The 13494-nt window shown below is 53.7% G+C and overlaps 1 protein-coding gene across 1 annotated transcript in view; it reads right to left on the bottom strand.

The window, feature by feature from the left end:
• Nucleotides 1-1096: 1096 nt before the first annotated feature.
• The window catches only part of Grik3 (glutamate ionotropic receptor kainate type subunit 3), a 217858-nt gene continuing 205460 nt past the window's right edge, over nucleotides 1097-13494 (bottom strand). The window contains exons 14-16 of the mRNA XM_060379565.1: nucleotides 10062-10284; nucleotides 9380-9630; nucleotides 1097-7291 (exon numbers count right to left, since the gene is read on the bottom strand). Coding sequence (XP_060235548.1) covers nucleotides 7097-7291; nucleotides 9380-9630; nucleotides 10062-10284 — 669 coding nt within the window. The 3' untranslated portion in view covers nucleotides 1097-7096. The remainder of the gene's footprint in view (nucleotides 7292-9379; nucleotides 9631-10061; nucleotides 10285-13494) is intronic.

Here is a 13494-nt window from a genome sequence, read left to right on the forward strand (position 1 = left end):
GGTGGGGCACCCTAGGCACAGACTGGCTGTCATAGAGCAACATTGAAGGTTCCAAGGGAAATCAGCCTCTAAGCCAGGGGTTCTCAACCTGGGGTCACAACCCTTTTTGTGGGGGTGGGGGTTGAATGACTCCCGGGGATTCTACATCAAATATCCTGCACATCAGATATTTACATCACGAGTCACACCAGTAGCAAAATTACAGTGATGAAGTAGCAATGGAAATAACTTTATGGGGGGGGGTTTCATTATGGGGGGGGACAATATTAGGAAGGTGAGAACCACTGCTCTAAGTGAATCTGTCTATGGAGTCTGAGAGGCCAAGGGATGTGGACCTCCCTTCCCACTCCTGTCCAGAATGTTTCTGTCATGAGAACTTGAGCAAGTTCCCCACTTCCAGCTTCTTGGACAATGAGATGCTAAGGACAAGAGTTGTGACAGGTGGCAGCTTTTCAAACTAGACTTCCAGATTCCTGGATTGCAACTCCCGTGTGCCTCTCCTTCCCAAGCTCTTGTGCCAGGCTGAGAGCAAGGAGGTGGGACCAGCTCTGTATTGTCTTGGGAGCTCTTCCTGTGGGTCCAGGCTGGCCTTCCTTTCTCATCTCGTCCACTGACATTCAATTCTTCCTGCTTAAAACAATCACTCTGAACTAGGACATCAAATTTCCATCTCCAGAGAGTAATCCACAGGGCTTTTTCTCTCCCAGCCTAGAATAGCTGAGTTGAGATGTGACTAGCCAACTTCTGGTGACACATTCGTCTGACCTCATCAACCATGACCAAAGGGACAGGGCCACCTAAGTACACAGTCGCTCCTTCAGAACCTGCGATGGTGGTGATTTAGTTGTATAGCCACATGCCCAAGAGAGGGGAAGACAGAGATCAGCCAGTACTGAGGTGACACTGTGGCCCTAACGCCTGAAATGGAACTGGGAGCCAGGGCTGGGAGTGGCTACCTGCTCCGCACAGGGTCTCTTTCCCTGAAAACTATCATCCTCAGGGTAGGGGCTGGGGTGGGGGAGATGGCCAGCATGAACTGCCTGTGACCTCTGGTTCTGCAGAGAGATGAGGAACAGAAAACACGCCTCAGGAGGAACCCATTTTCTAAAAACATTTATTTAAAATTTAAAACCATATTACTTCATACAGCAAACTGTGCACTTTGATATATCACAGTGTCTTAAAAAGGAAAATAATCAGATTTGTTTGGAAATTTATTTACATCTGCTTAGAATGATTGGCAAGTAACACAGTTACTATGAAACCCAAATTGTTACAAAATGTTTACAAAAAACTATATTCATAGAAATTCTGCATGTCCACAAAGGGCACCCCCTGAATGGCCCAGAGACCAGTGTGTGGGAACCTTGCTGAGTGGGAAGGGGGAGAGCGTCCAGGCACTCTGGTCTGGGTAGTGGGACAGGCCATGGCTCTTGGAGTCCCATGGTGCTGTCTGGGGGCTCAGCCCAAGAGCAGGGAGCTGAGGTCCCCACCACCGAGGCCCAGCCAGGAAGTCAGCCCAGGCAGGTAGGGGCTGGGGTTTCAGAGCACAGTGGCGTGAGGGCTCTTGGAGCCTCTGGTCTCTGTGGAGCCAGGACAGGACCCTCCTCGGCGGCGGCTGGATTTAGATGCGCTTGGCCATGGCTGCAGGAGTGGGCCTGGCCTTTAAGTGCAGATGGCCTGAGGGCTGTGGCTAAAGCAAAGGGCAGGCTGCAGACCACACAAAAGCAAAGCCCAGTCTCCTCTCCCCAGCACACTCTATAGATGCTTGGACCCAGGAAGGGGCTGAAGGCCTCAAATTGCTGGCAACAGACAGATCCAAGTACAGCAGGGACAGAGGTCTGTGAACCTAGCTATCAGGGGCTCCCTAGCAGCTGCCCTGTTGAGGAAGAGGCAACAGAGAGAAGGACTGGCAGACACTAAGGGGCTGTGAAAGGCTGGGTGCTGCCTTCTTGAATCTCTCATCTCCCATCTCTCTGGTTCCTTGATAGCTCCCTCACTCTTATGCCCGGGTCAGAATGAACTGGGCAGACTCTTGGCTAGCATCTGACTCTATGGCTCCTCCTTTTACTGGGAGGCCTCGGAGTTTTGGTCTTTAATAGTAAAACAGACAGCTACGGGTGATTGGACTGCCTCTGTTCTAGAAGGCAGGGGAACAAGAGCTAGATTCATAACTAGGTTATTGGGATCTTGAACGAGCATGTCAGCAGTGACTTCAGGGGGCCTTTCTCTTCAAAAGAGCCTCGCTCTAGCCATGAGCTGTGGGCATCTTGCGTTCGTGAGGCCTTTGCCACCCAAGGTCCTCTGATGTCTGATGCTTCTGATGCAGCTTGACATCTTCCAAGCCATTCTGTAGGCCCAGGGAAGTGTCTCTGCTTTCCTCACTCTCCTCCCCAGCACTAGATGCGGGGACCAGACTGTGATGTTGGTTCGGAGATCAAGGACCAGCAGGGCCTAAACTCCCATGCGCAGACTCTCACCCAGGGCTGTCTCCTCCCCGGTTCACCTGTCAGCTCCACATTATTCTACCCTTTTTGCTATGGTCCGTAGCACTGACGCTGGCAAGACCTGGCTTGTTCCAGAGGGCTGTGCAAACCTGACCCTTCTGCTGCCGCCCTCATCTCTCACTGGGTCCTCACCCATACTGGCTGGGTTCTGTACGCTTTGTGTGCAGACGTGCAGGGAAGAGTTGTATACACAGGGGTTGTGGGTCATATATACACTGCGCATATATATAAGCATATATATTTTTTACATTCATATATATATTGTACAGAACAGTCGCCTTCTACCTAAAAACAGTTCTGTGACTTCACGTATACCTCAGCTCTAAAATTTCAACTCCAGGACATGGAGGCAGAGGGCAAGGCCCCTTCCACTGGGGCAAGTGGCTAGCTCAATCCCAGATGTGCACCCCGCCCCTCAACAACCTGGGACGTCCAGGTATATCTTACTCAGAGATCTGCCCCCAGGATTGGGCCCAATTCTCAAATCTGTCCACTGGGCTGGGTGGGTCCCAGATGTTAACTCCATGCGGTTGTTTGTCCATGACATGAGGGCCCTTCCGAATGGGCATCCACGCAGAACGATTCCAGAGGTGGAGCGTGGAGTTTGTCCTGCTCAGATGCTGGTGCCTGCAGTAGGGAATGGCTCTGGGGTGTGTGTGTGTGTGTGTGTGTGTGTGTGTGGCATGACCTCGTGTGGCATGAAGCAGCAGTAGCTGCACCCCACCTTTAGCTCTTCCTGGACCACAGAAGAAGGTGGGTCTGAAGGGACAGACGGTTCTTAGTGAATGGGGGTCTCGTCTGACTTCTGCTCTCTCATGGAGATGTTTCATCTGTTAGCTCCTCCCCCATTGCATGCTACAAGGACCCAGAAAATGCTCTTCCAGCTGAGCCACAGTCCAGGCTGAGGAGGGCGTCTCCTACCTCAGCGATTCTTAGCCCAACTTGCCCGCCAATACCACATGTTCCCTCTTGTAAGACATCTGCAGATGAGAGCCACCTGAGCACCCAGAGTGCTCAGCTTTTAGCATCTGTCCACAGCAGAGAACCCACATGCAGGCCAGGGTAGAGGCAGAAGGAGACCATGACAACAGCCCCTAGAGCCTGGACAGGGTGGGTGCTGCCCTTCCTTTGAGCTGGTTATATGCAGGTGGAGCTTAGACCCAGACATGATGGCGTGAGGTGCTCTTCCCTCAGAGGCTGGCACATAGGTCAGACAGAGCCAGCCAGCCAGGCACCTGCTCAGGTATGCCTCATCTACTCCATCCAAACCAGCCTTTGCGATTCCCATTGCCCCTCAGTGCCTCTGCGTGCTCCGGCCCCAGCTCTGCGCACCCCTCAGGGAACTAGGACAGGTTTCCACTTGGATGAGCTGCCTCCCTCTTTAGGCCTTTCCCTACCCCGGGAAAGACACAGCTCAGCCGGGAAGGATGGCCTCCAGGGTGCTTAGCACTGGGCCAGTCTCTAGGACAAACACAGGACTTCAGCAAGAGGGCCAGCATTAGCCACACCTCTGAACATCAGGCTCGAGTGGAAGGGAGATCCTCCAGCAGGGCCAGCCCTCTGCCTCGAATGAGTCTATAAACCATCCCGGCGCCTTCACCCAGCCGTTCATTACCTTGAGAAACGTCCTTCCCACTAACCATGTCCCGTTCCTTCTCCCATCACAGTCTACATATGTGCATAGCCTCAGAAGAACATGACACGCCTGCAGTGTCATGCACAAAAGCACATGTGTGATATGAGCACGGATGTGGGTGTGTGTTAGAAAACGGTACCAGACAACATAAGACAGCGGTTACTGACTACAGTGGATGAGAACAGATTGGAGAATGGTTTCACTCGAATCCTGTCAGCAGGGTTAATTTAAAAAAAAAATAAAAATAAAAAAGGAAAAGAAAGAAAGAAAAGGAATGTTTTCCCCTCCCCACAGGACACTCTGTGAACAGCAGAGGAGAAGGCACCACCAGTTGTGAGCCTCGGAGGCTGTGTCTCTGCGCGTCGTCCCACGGAGCCTCAGGGAAGCTGTGGCAAAGCATCCCTCCCAGAACAGGCGTGCAAACAAACCCTGCTATCCTGCCTCCCTGATTGCCCTGCTGCTTCAACTCAGGATGCGAACCGGAACTCAGAGACACGTCTGCACATACATGGGTGTGAGTACACTCTCAGCACACACATATATACTCACTCTTTCTCTTTCCTGTCCTCTCTCACACACACTCACTCACAGTCCATTTTCACCACTCCTCATGCACAGCACGCATCCTCCATGGGGCACAGCAATCTGGTTCACCCTCCTCTGCTGCCTCCAGGGCACACAAGCCTGCATATCCGTGTGTGCGCTCGCGCACACACAAGGACCTCTGATGACATGGCTTCTCCTTTTAAGTATTTGGCTATGCTGCAGGTTGTATCCTGCTCTGTATCCCATCCTCTGCTATTCATTACACACACACACACACACACACACACACACACACATGCACGCACACGGACACACGCTTGCATCCATACATGTACTCACCAGAACCCCATCTCAACATGGCTTCTCCTGTTTTTACATAGATGAGGCTCTGTTGCTGGTCCTGATTGAGCTCCTTCCTCTCCATTTCACTCATTTCACACACACACACACACACACACACACACACACACACACACCACCACCACCACCACCACCAAGGGCCCAAAGGAGGCCCTTATTATTGCCTGCTCTTGACTATCTTATATACCCACGTCTGTCCTTAATCCAGCCTCCAAAACTCACACACACAAAGTCAAACACACAGACATAGCATGCTCCCCCCTCCTGCCAGCATGGCTTTTCCTATCATTGCATGCACTGGCCTTGGCTGTGGGTCATCCCTCTTTTACTTCCTTCAGTGCAGACAGACAGACAGAGCTCCTGAGAACCAGCATGATGGGATTAGTCATATGTGCCCATCGGGGGAGGGGACAGCTTGGCTGAAGGGGTTCCTTCACCTCTGCTGAGAGGACTTGGGATCTGGATGTAGCTCTTCCAAGCTCGCCCACCCCCAGCAGCACCAGGATAAAGTGAGGGAGTGTGGATGACTGGTGTCCCCAGTTCTCAGTTCTCAACCCATATCGCCTATCCTGGTCCCTGCTCGGAGACTGGCTTCCACCCTTAGCTGCGAGGGCCCTCATGGCCCTGTCACACTCTCTGTAAGGACACTTTTTGCCTAACCCCTCACATCTGAATCTTCCCTATGACTTTAAATATCCAGAGATGGAACCACAGGCCATCTGCTCACAACCCCTTCACTGTCTCCTCCCTGGTTTCTCCTCTAGGGTTCCTCCCTGCCAGTGCCCTAAGACCATAGCTGCTCCAGATAAGAGACCAGGGGCCAGGGTGGCCTTGTGTCTCTGTGTTGGGTCTTTGGTTAATTTTCCAGGAGGCAGCTTCTCCCTCCCTATCTTAGGGGGGCCTCCAGAGGTCTCATATCCCACCCCTGAAAGCTTTCTTTCTCTAGATGGTTCTTTGGGTCCCGCCTGGCTTCTCCCATCTACCCCAAAGTTAGTCTGTGCACGGGGACACCAACCCCTCTTTTGAGGAGGTATGACTTGACTCGTACTTCAGTTGAGGCTGCTTTTCTCTTTTCAGGATGGCAGAGGGAGGTCAAATTCAAACGGTCAGGGACAGGGAATCAATTGCCAAAGAGAAGAGGGTGGAGAACCCAGGGTCCTGAATGCTGGCTTATTTACCAGCAAAGGTGGTCTTCTGGTTCAAGGGCCTGTTGGATTTTGATAGAATCTGTAGTTCTTCCGCTGGCCTTCCAATGTCAATTGAGTCTTTGGACGTTCCTTGTGAGGGAGGGGGGCCTTCTTTGTGCAGAAGTGGAGAAGAATTTTCTGTGGTTGCTACCTCATTCACATTCCTGGAGACTTTCTGCACACTGGCGTCTTGGGACACTGACCTCTTGGGACACTGACCTCAAGCATCTGAGACTGCAGCCTCCGTCTGTGCGTTCTCTCCCACGCTGTCCTTACCCCTCCTATCCACACTGCTTTTCATGTCGCCAGGGGACTGCTGCTGCTGTGGGCGAAGCCAAGTTGAGAAGACCAGACCCAGGTAAATAGCTCTTAAGGGCTGAAGCTTTGCTTCTGTCCACGTAGGGATGGCTGCCTTTGGGCTCACTCTGGCAGCCTCGTTAGAACATCCTTAAAGGGTTCAAAGTTGGAGTCTCTGCTCTTGAAGCTGCGTGCTAGAAGTCCTGGGCTTGAGGGAAAGGAGGGGGGTATAAGAACCATCTCCTGTGTTCTGAGGCCTGTGCAGAGCCATGGCAGAAATACCCGGCTATGGAGAAGAGAGGGGTGGTGGGTGGAGCCTGAGAGGCATGTGCTTCCGCTGGCCTTCACAGCTTCAGAAAGCCATAGAAAAGACAAGAGGAGATGAAGCCCAAGCAGCTGGTCCCGGGGCCCACGGGTTTCCTGGTAGGTAAGAGCTGAGGGTTCACGGCTGGATGCGGACAGCAGCTCCACCCCCAAGGCCAGCATGAGATGAGGATGTCCCTTCGGGTCTCCTTTGCCTTCCTCTGCGTGGACTGGGCCTGAAGTCCTCGCTGTACCCATGTCTAGGGGAAGACAGGGGCGAGCGAGGTGCTGCAGCTCATGCTGTCCTTGCCTGGGAGCCTTCGGTCGTTAAAGGTGTGCATGTTGATGACCGCATCCGTCTTGACCATCATAGGAGGCTGTGGCTTGTGCTTGAGACGGCGTTGGCAGGTGAGGGAGAAGCGGATCTCATCAGCCACTGTGCTGCAGAAGGAGCGCTGGGGAGGGACAAAGGCACAGTAAGACAGACCCTCTCCTCCTCCTCACCCCACACCGAGGCCACCTGGGCCTCACCTACGTGCCACCAACTTCTCGAGCCCCAGAGAGAGGACTGGAAACTTCTCTCTAGACTAAGGGGGAGAGGCGGTGGCTTCGACTCTGTCTCACAGAGGAGCCCACAGCAGCCCACACGGCATGTGCACAGAGCCTGAGGGGCTCTTACGAACCTCTTGGGGGTTCCCCTAGACTCTAAGGTTTTGTCCTCATGAATCCAGCCCCCCCGCCCTCCCCCACACACACTAGGCCTGGCCTGGGGTTAGAGCTGGAGAGTAAGCATGTGAGCAAGTCAGTCCTCCAGCCAGTCATGACTGCTATTAAGAGGCTAAAGCCATGGGGCTGGAGAGATGGCTCAGCGGTTAAGAGCACTGGCTCCTCTTTTAGAGGACCTGGGTTCAATTTTCGGTCCCCACAGGGTAGCTCACAATTATCTGTAACTCCAGTTTCAGGGGCTCCAACACCCTCACACAGACATAAGCAGCCAAAACACTAAAGCACATGAAATGAAACAAAACAACTCCAAGGGGCTAAAATTGTGATGTGGAAGAGAAGAGTGTAAGGAATGAGGGCTAGGAAAGGCTAGTTAAGGAGATGACATAGGTTAAAATCTAGCAGTGTCCTCCAGGTAGGTGAAACAGCAAGTGTAAAGGTCCATGCTAGGTGTGTCAATGACTCAAAAGGGAAGGTGAGGGAGGGGGATGGGAAAGAGCCTGCCATTTAGAACTCAGTTCAGTCTTAACAGGGATCCCTAAAGATCCTGGCATCCATTCTTTTTCAATCTATCATAATTTTTAACCATCCCCTGTTAGACATTTAGGTATTTTATGTTGTGGTTCACACTTAGACAAACATCCCCTTGAACAAAACAATCCATATCCTTGACCACTTCAGACAACTGCTAGTCAGCCCCGCAGCTGATTTCAAAGACTGTTTTCTGTGGAGTGGTCTCCTGGGACTGTACCTGTTCAGGCTTCTCTAAGGCAGTGGCTAACTCGCACAGCCAGGGCCATCTCTCCCTTCTCTCGATTGACTTAGCCTTGCTGGTTGTTAAACAACTCCAGCTCATTTTGACGGATCTATCAGGCACTGATTGCAATGGGCCCTCCAAACGTGACCCAGCGGCAGGCTCCTGTCAACCACACTCAGCCTGGACGCTTTTGAACTTCCACCGGGAGTGGCGATTCCTTTGCCCAAAGGCTCTTGGCTCAGGTGCAGGCTTAAATCACCCCGTGGGCCTTCTGCACACTCCAGAGCGAGGCTCTACCATGGGCCAATTAAAACAGAGTCTCTGGGAGTGAGGCCAGGGTATTAGCACTTAAAACCCTCTCTCCATGCTTCTAATTTGCCACGGGACCCGGGGCTCCTGCCCCGACCACGCTTGAATTAATCAGGCAGGGGAAGACCAGCTTTACTGTTTGCACACTTGGGCCATCCCTCAGAACTTTGCTTTTTTAAACTTTTTATTATGGAAATTTCCCGATATATGCAAGAGCAGGCTGTACAATATAATGAACCCCAGTGCCTCCGTCACCCAGCTTCAACAATTACCCTGGGGGTTTAGGAAGGGAGCTGACACGGTTTGAATTAAGTCTGAAACACGGCAGTGGCTGCTGTGGAACTTGTAGATGGCGGTGGAGAAATGCAGGCAGAAAGCACTGGAGGCTGGGATGTCAACCTAGGGGGCAGGCCAGCATGGAGAGAAAGGGTGGAGGCTTAGGAAGCCAGGTGGGTGGGAGGCAAGGAGGCGTCCAGAGGTAGAAGGGAAGGAGTGGAGGCTGGGGCATCACCGCGGAGGCTGGGGCATAGTTTGGGCTGTACACACTGGCCTGGGATGGAGTGGAGCAGGGGTGATGGGAAAACATGAGCTGTCAGGACAATGAATAGCTGGCCGGATTCTGGCGGGTGGGATGCAGGGTGGCGGACAGAATGGTGAGGTGAGACCAGAGCGCATGCCCTCGGGAGGATGAAACCAGCTTAGTCTTGTCCTTGCCTTCCTTCCCTGTCCAACGCAGCCTCCTCCAGGACCTCACCTGCTCCCGCTCCGCTGTCTTGCGGAGTTTGTATATAAATTCGCCCACTGCCACCAACACAGACAGTACTAAGCCAGCGGCCAGGACGATGAAGATGCCACCGATCTTCTGGATGCCCAGGGCGCTGGCCTCCTTGTTCTCCTCCTCGGGGCACCCGCTGCCTCGCCACCACTTCTCCTTCATGATGTGCAGCTTGTCTTCCTCCTGCAGCTGTAGAATGGCGATGGTGATTTTGTCCCGGTAGGGGGAGCCTGTGGAGAGGGCAGGGGCCAGTCAGTGAGCGGGGGTGGGGGCGGGGGGGACAGTTTACTAGAGCTTCCGAGACTGTGCCTCCGCCAGCTTAAAGCAAGGACTCCGCTCACCAAGGCCCCCTTCCAAGTCCAGGAAAGGTATCTTGGTAGGGAAGCCTCACACACTGGGTGTGGCCCGGGGAGGCCCTGAGTATGTGGGCTGCATCAACAGGGAGAGGGTAAGGGGAAGCTGTCCCAGTTCTCACTGCTCAAGGCCAGGGCTGACCAAACCACAGCTGGGTCTCTACCCCTCTGCTCCCGCCTGAGGAAACACCATCTTCCCAGGTCCAGTGGAACGATCCTGGGGGCCATGTGCCCGTGAGAGGAGGGTGGATCCCGCGTGCCCAGGATCCTCCGTCTACACCGCACCCCTCTCCCTGCGCCCCGCTCACCCATGGGCGTGCCGATGCCATAGCCCTTGGAGTCGATGAGGCCCCCGATCTGGGTGAGGTTGCAGTTCCTTTGTGTAATGTACTCTATGGTGGTGGACTCCATGAGCAGAGCGTAGTCGGCTGTGAGCGTCCGCTGGATGCCCTCCTCGTTGTTCTTCACCAGCGCCGAGGGCTTGCTGCTCATGAAGGCCCACATCTTCTCAAAGGTAGAGATCTTGGATTTCTGGGCGGCAAGGGATGACAGTGTTTAAACCAAAGTCACGGAGCTCCTCCCCCCCATGCTCCATTCCCTTTGGTCACTCAGCCTGGCTCCAGCCATCCAACACTGTGAATACTCCGTAGGGTAGGGGAGCGCCACCTCCAACTCTGGGTGTACTCTGTAGGGTGGGGTGCACCGCCACTGCACGAGTAGAAACTGAGGTGATGGCGTGCACTGCTGGAAGGCGCTAAAGCTGAGGTTCAGACTCTGGCCCACTCCCCGGTAGCCGTGGACTTTTGCCGTAGTCCAAAACCAATGGTCTTTGGAATCAATTAATTAATTTTTGAGGCAGGTTTGAGGCAGGCGCTCTGCCAACCTACCTGCAGTCTCGGCTCTCAGACTGACTTCTTCAAAATGAGTGTTCTCCAATATCGGCTAGGGCCTTATGTGTATGAACTCGCTGATCCCCCACAGAGATCACAGGAAGTGTCACTAGCCCCCATTTTGCAGATGGGGAAGCCGAGACACTTAAACAATTCACCCAAGGCTATCCAGGGAAGAAATAGTGGGCTTCAAATCTGTACCCTCTGGAGACAATCCATGTGCCTACCCACACAGATGCATTGTAGCCAAGCAACCACTAGGGGGCACAAATGAAGGCAAAGCTCCGGACTTTGACTCCCCACTTTCACTTCCGGCAAAGCTGGTTCTCTTTCCTGTACTCTGCGTCAGGAGAGGACTGAAGCAGGTTTCTGGGTCCGGCTCTCAGTACTGGGAGAGACACAATGAGAACTGCAGGCAGAGGGGACGTCGAGGATCCTGGGAGCAGTGGTCATCAGGTCCCTGCGACTGCTTCATGCCTGAGACCATAGGCAGGATGGGAAGCCTGGTGGGTGGGCTACTGTCTGCCCCAGGAAGAGTCAGGGAGGTCCTTGGGACCAGGAGAGAGGGCTAGGCATGAGCGTCCCCTGCTGTCGGGGTGTGCTAGGTGTTCTTGGGCCTCCCTGGGAACCTAATGTACGCCAGCTGCCTAGTCCCAGCAGAGACCAACTCTGCCCCTTAGTCCCTTAGTCCCAGGGGAAGAGATGGTTCTGAGAGCCCCATTGTATCGACTGTTTCCAAGTCTGGCTGTGGCTTTCTGTGACGTCAGCCTGTTTGATTGGCACCCAGCCCAGCTCTGGTGCACGTGACAAGATGGGTGCACTCCCACAGGCTGGCACAGGCCTGGGGGAAGGGCAGGGAATGGGGCTGTGCCTGCCAGAAGGGGGCAAGGAGCCTGAGAGGAATGTGTACTTTCTTCTCTTTGGGTGCTTCTTGGCTCTGGCAAGGGATGGGCCCTCTGAAACTGGCTGTTGTAGTCCACAGCAAGCCCCAAGGAAGGAGGCCATAGCCCAGGAGCGAGCGCCAGAGAAGCAAGCAGGAGCCCTTGGACTCCATCTAGATGGAATCAACTAAGTGCTACAGGGCATGGAGCCCTTGCAGTCACTCCCCTGCCTGCAAACTCAGTTGCCTCAAAGCCAGTGCCCAAAGGGCTCTGAAGCTCTCACTCTCTCCAGTTCACCCACCTGCTCTTGCCTGCAGCCATTCCCGCTCTGTCTGCCCCACCTCCACAACCTTCGCACCCTGCCACCTTCCAGCCTTCTTTCCACCTCAGCTCATCCCCACGTGATCCCCCCCCAACCACACTCCTACTCTCCAAGTGCTCCCCCCGCCAACACCTCTTCTCTCAAAGATAACTCTCATCTCTGGCTTTTCTGATGCTCCAGATGTTTCTCATTTTCCGGATAATTTCTGATATGCAGATTCTCCTCTGCCAGCTTCTTTGGCCCCTCTTCCTGCTCTTCCCGCTCCTTCCCCGGGCACCTCGAAGCTTCTAATGACCCCCACTTCCCACCAGTCACACCCTTGTTCAGTCCCTCTTCTTCCTCCCGAGTGTGGGCTTGGACCTCTTGGTTAGATTTTGGATTACTCTCCAGAGGGGGAAAATGGTACGTGCATTCCTCTGCTCTTCTCCCAGGTGTTGGTGGTGACCCTGTCACACTGAGAACTGCCTTAAGAAGAGATGCCCAAGGCAGGGGTCAGAGGACAGCATCTGGCCAACTCTCGGGGAACAGCACTTCTCTTTCTCAGTTCAGTGACGTGAGAGGAACTGAGTGTGTGCCCATGCCACGGGCTTAGAAGTCGTGCCTCGGAGTGACCGCAGCCTTGGCTGACAGCTGGCTCACAGCCTTCTGGCGAGCCTTGGGCCAGAGAACTCTCAGAGCTTCGCTGGGTTCCTGACCACAAGCCGCCAAGTAACAGATGTTGTTTTAAGACCTGAAGTTTGGGGTAATTTGTTAAGCAGCAGATAACTAATACACTCTCACATGCGTGTTCCCAAGAGCTGCCCTGTTCCTGATAGAGCCGAGTAGATGGATAATCAAGAACTCCAGCTACTTCTGTAATCAAATCTCCCAGATCCAACCATCTCCACTCCGGCCAGATGCATGCTCCCCCGACTAGCTTGCATCCTGGTTGTTCTGACCTCACTGCTCTTCTCCCTTCAAAGACCCCAGCTCCTCGGCTGCCTTACACTCCTGCCTCCCGCCTCCCAAACTATTTTCTACAGAGGTGGGAAGCAGGGTTGGATGAGGCATCAACCCTCTCTTACCTCCTAATGCATCTACCTGTTAGTTCATCCACTGTTAATCCGATCCATCCACACGCCCACCCGTCAGTGCAGCCACCTGTCAGTCCGTCTGTCTATCCACTCCACTAGTCTACCCATGCATGCGTCCACTCCTCTTTCCCCTTCTCACTGATCTATATCCTAGATATCCAGCTGACTGTCCGACTCCTCATCTGACCTGTGACCTCTTTATACCTCCGTTCCTTACACACATATCTATCTATCCATCCTCTTCCCCACCTAACCATTAGCCACCCATCCACTCTTTTGCCCTCTCACCCATCACATCCGCTTACTTTCCCAGGAAACTCGTCACCTACAGCTTCTTAGTCGTGGCGAAAAGCGACCGGAGCCTTTCTGTGAGCCTTCCCTGCTTCCTGTGCCTCAGAATGTGATCAGAACACCGTTCTGTCTCAGCTCCACCTTGCCCTGACTACCCCCCTTTCCTCCTATCTAAGGCCTCTGCCGGAGGCCAGCAGAAATGCTTGTTATAGAGGCAGGGGATTCAGTTGAGCCTGGAGACTGTACTGAGACAGACAGGCTTTGAGGAAGACACGAGTGGGGCT

The sequence above is a fragment of the Meriones unguiculatus genome, chromosome 3 (assembly GCF_030254825.1).
Source record: "Meriones unguiculatus strain TT.TT164.6M chromosome 3, Bangor_MerUng_6.1, whole genome shotgun sequence".
Taxonomy (NCBI): domain Eukaryota; kingdom Metazoa; phylum Chordata; class Mammalia; order Rodentia; family Muridae; genus Meriones; species Meriones unguiculatus.